The 12,121-nt window shown below is 43.9% G+C and overlaps 1 protein-coding gene across 1 annotated transcript in view; it reads right to left on the reverse strand.

Moving 5' to 3' along the window:
• LOC310949780 (serine/threonine-protein kinase BRSK2-like) overlaps positions 1-7,341 on the reverse strand; it is a gene marked incomplete at both ends in the record, with an annotated part of 184,653 nt that extends 177,312 nt beyond the window's left edge. Inside the window, one exon of the mRNA XM_083917329.1 lies at positions 7,248-7,341. Coding sequence (XP_083773455.1) covers positions 7,248-7,341 — 94 coding nt within the window. The remainder of the gene's footprint in view (positions 1-7,247) is intronic.
• Positions 7,342-12,121: the final 4,780 nt, after the last annotated feature.

Consider the following 12,121-nt stretch of genomic DNA (forward strand, 5'->3'; position numbering starts at 1 on the left):
CGCAGGTTGTTGGTTTGTGACCAGTCATGCTCATCTAAACTAATCTCATTGAGGGCTGTCTGCTTCACTTGACATGCCAAGCCACATCTCAGGTGTTTCAGGCATGGGCAACATTGTACTTCATAGCCTAAAGAGCTGACAACAGAGCGGGTGGCAGTGAAAAACAGGGACTGCATAACAATTGCCCTGGCCCTGCCATCTGGAATGCGCTGCACACAGTAAATGAGCAAACATATTCATTCATGTACTTTTTCTTGGAAAACAGTCCAGGGGGAGTTGCCAGCAGGTCTGCTGAAGCAAAGGCACTGTTTCATGTAATTTTAAAAGTCATTCATTCACTCTGAAAATGAAGTAAGAAAGTAAAATGGCCAATTTGACTAAATATATATATTTAAGTAAACTCTTTTGATACTAAACTACTACTACTTTGATAGTTTTTTTGTGTATACATTAAAATAAAGAATAATAACAAATAAAAAATAGCTGTGTGACACCATTTTTCTGTATTTTAAGTTCTGTCAAAAAAGGTTTTCATATCCGTGCATATCGTGAAAATATATACGCCAATATCAAAAAATATTGATATCTCTGTGACAGACCAATATCTGCCATTAATATTGGCCGACTGATATCTAGGTCTGGCTCAACTTTACACTTGATTTTAGATTAGATTTATTTAGTATCAAAACTGCTTTACTGTGTATTTCCTGAATACAACATATTATCCATATGTCAATAAATATTACATTTAAACTCCTAAATCTATTCACCATACTGTAAACTTTACTGTTTGAATGTATATCTTGTAAGGCATCCCTATTATAAGTGCTGCCATGTGAATTGTACAATTGTGCTGCAGCAGTTAGAAAACTGTACCAAAGTCAAGGTCACTGGCCCACCCATCTATTTGTTAATGGATAAGGTACAGCAGGGCAGACAGCAATGGGGGGATGAGCATAGAGCTCCCCCCCTGATCTGAGGACAGCCTGCCAAGGCTAGCTGAGCTGACAGCAACTAAAGCCGAGGCTCCCCACATGTGCTAATCTCCCAGATTTAAATGGGAACACAGCGCACGGCGCAGAGCACAGTGCAGGGGAAGCCTGTCTGATCCATGACCGTATGTCTGAGCACACGCACAAGCACACCGCACACACACATAAAGCGCACATGTGAAAACAGTCATACATTCATTCACACACTCATTTCTACCCTCACATGCAGAGGCGAGGCAGATAAACAATAAATAAGTCAGATAAAGACAAACTTGCACTCATGGAAAGCAACAGAGGATGATTTAGAGAGAGGGAGAGAGAGAGAGAGAGAGAGAGAGAATTCCCTTTCTTTCTTTCTTCATAAGGGCAGACTGGGAACCAGCAAGAAGCAGGGAAACCATGACAACCAGACAACCAACCTTGGCAACCAACCCAGCGTTCTCACAGTCTGAGCCAGACAAGGCAGCTCAGCAAGGGTTAATCTGAGCTGGGTGAGAGAGGAGAGAAACAGGCTGATTAAGCCTACTGCTCTGTGCACAGACGTTAAATATACTGTACGTCTTAAATGTGTGTTGACAAGGACCAGGAGATGTGGCAACTGAATGACTGACTGGCACAAAGACTAGGGCAGGCCAGGTACAAAGATGTCTAGCAGCAAATCACCAAGCATATTGAAGCAACAATGTGAAGTCATATATAAATGTAACAATTTGAAGCACCTGTGTAGAGAAATGCTATTTTTCAGCTTGCATTCTCTCTGCTGCACAAAATAGCACAATGAAATTCTTAATAGCATGAGCTGATAACACATTACACGAAACACAGCAGCCAAGCAGGGCCGGGGACCTCAGTGATAGACAGGGTGAGGGGAAAATATTGTATTTGTATGAGCATGGATGTGTGTATGTGTGTACAGCGTGTTTTGGTATTCATAATGGAAAATGGAATCTAGAACCATGTCGTCCTAGCCTGATTTTCCACACTATATAACATGGCAGTGAAACACTGACAGTTAGGATGAAACCCAAATAGGATGTGATGGGGCCTGTCCAAAAAAGAAAATACACACATAAATACACACACTCAGTCATGAACGGTCACAGAGACTGTTCCCAGCAGTCCTTCACTTATTCACTGACCTCCCATCTAAAGATTGAGCCCTTTTCTCCTCTGGAGGTCAGCAATAGAGAGATGGAAATCCGGGGGGAGGGGAGAATAATGAAGAGAGCGATCAATACTTCGCCTTAATTAATAACCTCCACAGCCGTCAGAACGTTCAAGACCGCTTCATGCTCTCACAGTTCAAGGTTTTTTTTCTCCTTTTCCTCTTCTACTCCTTCTCCTAGCCCCCATCCTCCTCTCTCCTCCCCTCCTCCCAGTTCTCCACCTCTTTCCTCATCATTAATCTCTGAAAATCGTTGGCAACATACATTCCTCCCAATCGATGCAATTCCACCGAGGTCTTGTCTGATTTACCACATGGTTGAATCCCTGTATGAATCTTGACCGGCCAGGGGAAGAGGGACAGCGTGGGGGAGAGATGGAGTGAGGCGAATGAGAGGAGAGGAGCACTAAATGACAGAGACCATCATCATTATATAACCTTGAGTAAAGTCACAAGAGAGTGAAAAGACTACAGGCCGGTTCGATTTACTTAAGGCATAGTTTCTTAGCCATGTAAAGAAAAGGCTGTAACACGGATGTGACAGCGCTCCTACATGCATGCACATTAGAACTGTACACATTCATAAAAGCTTACAAATAGACAACATATGCATCAGCTGAGGCACAGACACACTCGTATGCACATTCCCACTATTTAGGATACATTTCAGGGCTCAGGGATCAGGGCTTTGTCATTTAGCCAGACAGTCAAACAGCTGAGACCATGCAGACTTGGCTTCCTGCTCCACAGCTCTGATTCAGCTTGCTAACACAGAGGTCAGGGTTTCTCAGACTCGAATCTCTAAAGAGGCCCACTGAAACATGGTTCTATCATTGCAGCCTTTCATTTATTTACCTCACTCACCAATTTTGGGTCAAAGCTGCCATCTTTTTCTGGGTAATCTTGTGACCACAGGGCAGATAGACACCTGTGCATGAGCTGGACACGGGTATCAAGATTATTTTAATGGCGCAGAGGCTACAGGTCACAGAGAGTTTGAACACCTGCACCGCTCACAAGCAACACGCACATAAACGCACACAGATGCCTGTAGTTTCTGTGGATTTGTCAAGTGGGTTTTCATTGACAGCATTGACTGAGCATTTCCCCCTCACTTGTCATCATCAGGAATATCATGTGCTGCAAAACAGTATGGATCTCTTCCACCAGACAGGAAATCTTTGGGAGTGCCCATTGATCTAAATCAACCATGCCCAGCTCACCAGCTATCAATCAACGTCGAATTAAAGGTTTTACATTACTATACAATGTCCCAGAACGCTCCAGTTAATTTGTATATGGTTAAATAAATGCAAAGAAAGACAAAAAAAAGCTTTTCTTTCACTCTCTCATACTAACACAAGTAAACGCTGCAACAGTGAAAGCCACAGTGAGAGTAACAAACTGGCCAGCCCTTTACTGCTGACATGGAGACAACAAACAGCTGGATATCGTCTTTAAAGCCTTATAAGCCTGGTGAACCCAGAACAAGAACTCTCCAGCAAAAAGACAGAAAAATGAAGCCCTGAATGGAGAAAGACGGAGCAAGACACAACATCACAGGCAGCTTTTTGTCAGATGAAAAGTCAATACGAAAGCCCTCGAAGCGCAGATGATTTCACTCTTTAAAATGTCAATCAACGAATCAAGGACCCTAAACATCAACCTCCAACTCTTAGCCTGTCAATATCCAAGTCTCGTGAAAAAAACAGGGACTTTCACTGGATTAACAGGCATTGTTTTTCATACAATAGGCTTCTATTCCTAATCAACAGCCTTCAGGAACAAAGTAAAGGCAAAGCATGGCAGTGTTTTCCCAAGCATTAGTGGAACAGAGCGCTAATTCAGCCCTTCTTAAGTCATTGCACTGGCAAAAACACAAATCCAAGATCTTCGGCTTTGTCAAACAAGGTTTCAAGATTCTGAAACACATGACGGCTGTTACTCCAAACCCTACTGTGATGGAGACACAGAAATGTTACATCTGTTGCCAAGTTGCCATAGCATCGTGACATCGGTTAAAGGCTCCAGAGGCAAATATAGCACATCATACAAGCTGATTGGCAGCACATGAGGCTAATTCAGTGTTTGATAGAAAAAGAAGTTGCAAGTGCACAATCCCAGTGTAACAGTGTAAGATGAAAATGTTCAGCTATTTACGCAGTCAAACAGTACAGGAGCTATACGAACCATCCCACAGACACATCGCCACGGCCAGGTTCCACTATTCAAGAACAATAACTGTCTTTTTTTTATTTGAAAATGGCTTCAATGTTTCTGTGGCTTTAGTTCCAATCAGTAGCCACCCATGCAGACACTCCCTATCTATAAACCCAGTCAGGCCCCAGTTCACACCTAACAAAGAGGGAATGGTGTCCACTGGGCAGATACTTTATCAATATATTGCAACGAGAAACCAAAATGCTACGACTGCTTGAACTGTGCACTCTGCATTGTAGCAGTACTGTACATTTAACCATTTCCAAGCATTTGAACTTGGACGGTAACATAAAGGTGCTAAGTTGCTAAGCTAGAGTGGGCCGGCCCACGCTACCTTTGAGCCACGTGAGTGTAAGAGTGAGAGCCGAGGAGACTTTGGCTGTGTAGGGGATTAAATCAGGAAGCCAAACCAGAACCACTGTGGTGGCCATGTGTGTGTGTGTGTGTGTGTGTGTGTGTGTGTGTGTGTGTGTGTGTGTGTGTGTGTGTGTGTGTGTGTGTGTGTGTGTGTGTGTGTGTGTGTGTGTGTGTGTGTGTGTGTGACAGAGTGTGTCAGGACAAGGCCTAATCACTTAATAAACACGGAACAGCACCACTCCTCTGAGCAGGACAGCCAGATCAACCAGAGGCCTTCCGCTTTCTCTCCTCTAATAATACCAGCCAAACGCAGCCTGGGAAAGCTCACATGGGATTTAGCCCACTGGACAGTCCCAGCTGCCACTCATGATCGAGCCCAGCCCATTGGGCGCTCACGGTTTCCAGGTCAACCCTTTCCGTGGGGCCTGGGAAATAGATCTGACAGATTAACGAATGGTTAATGGGAGAATGAGATATTATGCACTGTCATTATTCTGACAAGGTTTGGCGTGGACTAGCTACACAGACGCCAGTAACCAAATGATTTTTCCAACATAACACATACATAATAATTCTGGGCCCTGTTGTTGCTGCCCATTTTTAACATGAAAATGTCATTGAAAAACCTGTCTCAATGCATTCCAATTGGATATATAATTTAATAAGAAATGAGTCTCAAAGTGAAACATCGTTGATAAAATAGTTTAACATATGAGGGCCAAGCTGCTTGACATTGAAGTCATGATCCATGCTGACCTGTAGGCTTCAAAAAAATGCATTCAAACCTGCCTCAACACTCACATAAATACATCCTTAGCCATGGATGATCTCAGAGACACCATATGATTAAACGTCTGTACCCAGCAGACCATAGTGCCAGCTGTATACCACCATAAACAGCCATTAAGACACTCCTGAGAGCTATCAGAAAAGAGAGCAGAGTCTGGCTGTGAGTGAGACATCCTCCTGTAAACACAAATGATTAAATAAGAGGAGCGGGAGAAAGGGCATGTGTGTTTTAATGCTGCATTCGTTATGAAAGAACCAACTGGAACATGGCCTGCAACATCACACTGTTAGATCAACACACAGATTGCATTGCAAGTGGAGACATGGATGTGAGTATGGGGGGTTCATATTTTGGAGATTTGTACCTAAAATGTCCTGTACAGTCAAAGAGGGGCATCAGTTATGAAGGCACACACATACACACTGATGCCGGGAAGGCACAGAGACTCCATTAAACTCAATTTATAACCACTGGGGAGTGGGGGCTCGCCAGGTGAATGAAGTGACAGAGGAGAATGTTTCAAGAACACATACACACAAACATTTACGCGCACACACGGTTGCTCAGCGTGACCAGCTGGACCGGGTAGGGAGAAGCAACGCCTTTTGTAGACGTTTTAGATAACAGATGGGGGGGGGGGGGGGGGGATCTCTCAGATGAGAGGAAAAGTCTCTCTCTCTCTCTCTCTCTCTCTCTCTCTCTCTCTCTCTCTCTCTCTCTCTCTCTCTCTTTTTTTTTTTTTTTTTTTTGAGGTGACAGAGCATTCTGCATCACTCCTGCCATCCCTGCCTACACAGGGGCTGTGCCTGCCTCTCCTTTCACATGGCTCCACTGGCCGCAGAGGATCTCCACCGTACAGTCACCCATGCTGACAACAGGGCTGAGCTACTGTATAGGACAATCACACACATAAAACAAGCCATACCAACATACAAACACTGCCTACAAACATGGCATTATTTATTAATAGAATGAAGTCCTCTTTTACCATTAATTGTGCATGTGTAACTTTGACAGAGTGCAGTGTCATTGCTGTCTATGCTGGGATAAAGCATGTGCTCCTTATTAAGGAAGCCCAGTTACATCCCCTGGGGTAAATGAATATAGATCAGTGTAGCTCTCTCCAGCAGCTCATGGTGTAATCTGTCAAGGTGGGACCCTCTACTCCTTATCGAAGGAAACCCACGTACTGCATTCAGAGCCTATAGGAGAGACGCCTGCCTCCCTGCCTGCCTGCCTGCCTGCGGACTAAGAATAGATCAATGTATCAGGCAAATCGGGATTAACGGCGTTGTGCTCCAATCACAGGACACACACACACACCCACACACACAAACAGGGGACACAAAAAGTTCATTTTCATAGACCATCACACTGTCATCGTTTTCGGCGTTTGACGGTGTCCACGTTGCTCTCCTCCTGGATACCCACACATACATACACACCCAGTCCGACGCCAACGCACAACCAACAAACCAATATAAAGCAGCATCACCTAACCCCCCCCCCCCCCCCTCCCGTCCCACTGTGTGAACAATGATTATGTCAGCTCACCGAAGAAATAATAATTCCCCACAAGGCTTGGCAGGTGTTTGTAACTAAGCGGTTAGTTATTTATCACCTGCAGACACCCAGCCGGCCAAGAACGCAACTCGCCGCGGAGCGCTCTGAAAATAAATTGTGCAATTAAAGGGGATGCAGTGAGCAAGCTGTCCCAACTAACCTGTCTGTCCTTTCCCGAGCGTCTTCTCCAAACGGTAAGGTCCCACGTAATTGGCGTGTTGGGCACCACTGTTGTCTTTACCGGACGATGACATGTCGAATCTGTGTGGAAATTAGACACTTTACAATAAAGCGCAGACAATTAAACACTCCTCGCTGGAGGTCCAAGCCGCTGTTGTCTTTCCTTTTACTCCACAGCTTCTCCTCTTCCTCTCGCTCTCTCTGTGTCGCTTTCTGTCTCTTTTTTCCCTACCTCACTCGCTGTTTGAGGAGGTGAGGGTCTCTCTTTTCTCTCCTCTTTTCTTCTCTCACTGCAGACGAGCCGCAAGTGCCTTGAATATCATTGTCGGTGGAAGCTGCGCTGCCGCTGTGCGTCTGTGGGAGGTGCTGCGGAGCCGTACGGGGGATGATCGGCAGCGAATCCTACCAACCAGAGAGCCAAATGCGCTCTAGGCTGCCGCCCCGTGTCTTGTTGCTGGAGCACTTTTTTTTTTTTGTTGCTTTTTTTCCCAGAAAAGTTGCAGGTTGTGCTCAAGATAGATTTAGCCCACGTTAAAGTCGGTTTACCGTTAACATAAGTATCTTAGACCAAACTGGAGTATTAAAAAGTAAAATGACTTTTGTCCAATGCTCGTCCACAGATGTTCTTATATATAAATGCTTTTCTTTGAAATGTGGCTGATGTTTTGTTTCCCTTGTTTAAAATGACATGTAAGCTACGCTTTAAAATTTATTAGAAAATACAGAATGCAGAATTCCTCCTCAGCAGATGAAAACTAGTTAATTAATGCACATATACATCATTCTGCACAATTCATTTCCAAGTGAAGTGACAATAAACAAAACCCAGTTATCTCTGATGTGATCTGTCTGGTTGTGTCACGCTGCAAGCCCCATTTCCTGGATTAACCTGTTGGGAAACAAACATTTACTGTTGAGTGCATACAGTTTCCGAATCTACTGGCCTCTATACAATGTGTATGCACATTGTTGACTTCGAATTCCTGTAAAAGCAGTGTAACTAGCTCTACTTCTACACTGCCATAACACTTGAGTTCATTTGTGGCCATCTAAACACAATTATGAACACATATAATATATTGTGATTGTATTCTGAAATACTATAATAAAGCACATAAACACGGTCCCTGTACGATAGTGGTGCAAATTCCCTGACAAATTTGAAAATAATCAAATTACCAACATCAACATGCAGTGAAGCCTTTGAGGCCCCTGGGGGTCTGGCAGTTACCTGCGTTGCCCAATAATCCTGCCTTTGGAACTGAAGTAAACTGACCGTTTACATTACTCCAAACATCACCTCTCTCCAGAAAATTCAGAGGATTGAATAAGTAATAAGTGTGCTGGAGAGTTTTCTTGTTGCTGTCCCCTCATCTTTCTTTTTCTGTGTGCTTTCCCCTGCTCTCTCTCTATCTCAAACACACATCCGCACACTGCATGTGTGTGTGTGTGTGTGTGTGTGTGTGTGTGTGTGTGTGTGTGTGTGTGTGTGTGTGTGTGTGTGTGTGTGTGTGTGTGTGTGTACAGCAGGGGGAGAGTGTGTTGGCCCTCTGATTCATTTCACACCCCACTGGTCTGAGACCTGTGACTGTGGCTCTGGCCTCTGTCTGTTCCTCACACCCTGAGAGAGTACAGGTGTCAGGGGACACATTCAGGAGAAACACACACAGATATTCATGCACACACACACACACACACACACACAAACACACAACGTGACCTCTAAATATTCTTTATACAAGGTTGATGATGCTGCTGAAATATTAAGCAGTAGGAATTGCATCAACACCACAGTGTAGGCTACTTCAAAGCCGAAGCCATTCCAGAAAGATTCCGGGGCTTTATGTTCTCAATAATACAGACTCTATTGAATTATCGTCATTGCATTTCAATAATTTATTGCACAGGAAATTACATTGTTGTAGTGCATCATCTAATTTCCATTCATCTTCCCTCTGCACACAAGACAAACCACAATATTGCTTAAACATAACACAACTGGGCTGCGTTGTAAACTTAAACAGACAGCTACAAGCTATGTGAGGAAATAAAATTACATCTAAGGCATACATTCTGTATGTAGGTGAGAAATATTCACACCTAACCACATCTTACTTACTCAATATACAAGCAAAGTCTGAGAGTAAATGCATTGCATCGCTTCAACTTTCCCTGCCTTCTCACTTTTCAATCATGAAGCAAAGTTTACAAACTGCACATGCCCCAGTTTAGTGCCTTTGAGGTGTGAGTTGAGCATGTGTGCCGTTTCCCCTGATGCCCTTCATCACACTGAGAGCTGGGTTTGTGCGGGGAGTTGTGACCCAAAGTGTCACCCACGTGACTGCGTGGTGCCAGGTGGACCGGGCATGTGATGTCAGCGCCAGGTGCCAGGTGGGCACTATATCAATAATGCATCATGCCTGGTGCTGGCACTGGCATGCGCGCCACTTTGAAGTGTTCGAGAAACATCTGTAGCTTGGGTTTTTAATCACCTTGCCTGTACCTCCCTGCTTCCCATCAATCCTTCTCCACTCCTCCACAGCCCATATCCCTCTCTCCCCCTTTTCCCTGCAAAGAAATTAATGAGTCTTCTTAGTTTTACTTGTGCGTAAGTGTGCGCATGAGCACGTGTGTGTATGTGCATACATCCGTGTGTTAACCCACAGAACCACCACGCTGCAAAATTGAATCAACTGGAAAACAAAATTGAAAACAACGTGTTGTCTTCTGGATGTTTGTGGATTGTTCACTCAGGCAAGAATTATCAAAGAGCCCTGTTAGATAACACAAATTTAAAATTGGCCAGATAGCAATCGCCTCCAATACTTCACAGGATGTGCATGCGAATAGTCTCTTCCCAAACATCTGATCAAACTAAACAATGCTGCAATGAGGCGCTAGACATCATGGGATATTATGTACAGTGCAAAACATCTCTGATAATTATCATCAGGTTTACTTCTCAACAAAAATCTGTTTGCTAGAGAGAGATGTGATGAAGAATGAGGTGTGCTAGACAGGAAAAAACAGAGGGAGAGAAAATGAGGAAAAGGTTTGCAAGAATATATTTTATGTGTGGCAAGAGTCCAATAACCTTCGGAGGTGAGAGGGAGCCTACACTGAATAATATCTCCGCTATAAAAGGAGCAGCTTAATAGCAGAGTCTGACTGATTCAACAGGGGGCTGTAAACAAACTAAATGCGTGCACGTTCACAACTCACACACACAAATTCACAAACTGGTAGCATTACAATGTTTCCAACCAGGAACAACTTCTACACACACACACACACACACACACACACACACACACACACACACACACAAACACATGCAGCACATGGGAACTCACATGGTTGTACAAACTGGTTACTGCCAGCTAGCTGCATACTAGAAGCTGTTTGCCATTACTGGATTGGCTAGCATGTCATCTACATACAGAAGAGGCTATTAGTGTTCATCTGCAAATATTTAGAAAACTGGAGGGGAGAGAAATGAATGTAAGGGCAACAAAGGTGGATTTTGGCGATGACCAGACATCTGCCTAACAAATATTTCATCTCTTGAATGCAGCACACAGAATAATGAAAAGAAAGGGCCCTAAAAATTAAAATAAAAAGACAGAAAAGGTGACAGCAAATGTGAGAAAGTAAAAGAATGTGTTTGTACTTTGCTCAGGGGATGCAGTTTCTCATACATATAGCTTACCCTTCCACTACACACACAAAGGATTGGAGGAAGGGCAAGAAGGGCACACCCAAGGGAAACAATAGGACAGGCTCTTTCCATATTCCCTTATAGATCTCTTCCAGAGGTACATGACAGACATCGAGGCTCTTATTTCCATTACTCATATGCAGGTTTGAAAGTTTTGTCTACAAAAGCTATTCTCGAAGAAATTAAATATGCATCATGAATAGAAAGGGTAACCAAATCCAAACACTTTTGGGGTTAACACAAGAAGGATGGTCCCATGTGCCGAGCAGGAACGTGTCTTGTACTCACACGTATGTCGGGGATAAAATCTCATGATTATCCAGACACTGGAGGACACTTGTGCACGTCTCAGAGTCTGCAGGAGAAGTTTGGAGTGTGGGACTCTTGAGCCCCGGGCACTTCTGTATGCAAATGAGTGGGATCACACACAAACACACATGCATATGTTCCAACATCCAGCATGTTGATGTACCATGATCAGTGGTCGGCTGGTGTTCGTTTCAAATGTCACTACAGTATGCGGGTCATACACTGACATGCCCATGAGTGAGGCTGTGAAAGGAATAGTCACCAGAAGCAATGAGCCGCTCTAGCTTTCTCTCTCTCTCACACACACAGACCAAGCACACACACACACACACACACACACACACACACACACACACACACAAACACACACACACACAGGCACACAGCTGCTTCTCCACTGCCCCCTGCTGGTTAGAAAAAATTACAATATTTCACTCAATCGCTGCTCCCAAAACCCCTAAATCCATAATGCTCTAATAAAATGATAAGGAAACATTGATGTTCCTCTGTAATTATAAGAATATACAATTTCATCCACATTTCTTTTTTTTTCAGGCAAGATCTCGGGAGTGCAATGGAGACTCTGTCTTGGATTTTCTCACATCTCACCTCTCAACCAACAACCACAGTCATCTGACCCAGTTACCAGTTTCTTCTCTGTAGTGCTGCGGTGCTGTTCCACACTAGAAAAGACCTAAAGTTGGTTTTCTCTGTCCTATTGTGACAGAAAATAGCATCCCTGTACCGCATAGCTAAGAACCGCTCCTACAAGCCTTGAAAACAATTTTCTTTTCTTTTTTTGCATTAAAGCTCTTACAACAGAAAGA

Source organism: Echiichthys vipera (assembly GCF_963691815.1).
Source record: "Echiichthys vipera genome assembly, chromosome: 7".
Taxonomy (NCBI): Eukaryota; Metazoa; Chordata; class Actinopteri; order Perciformes; family Trachinidae; genus Echiichthys; species Echiichthys vipera.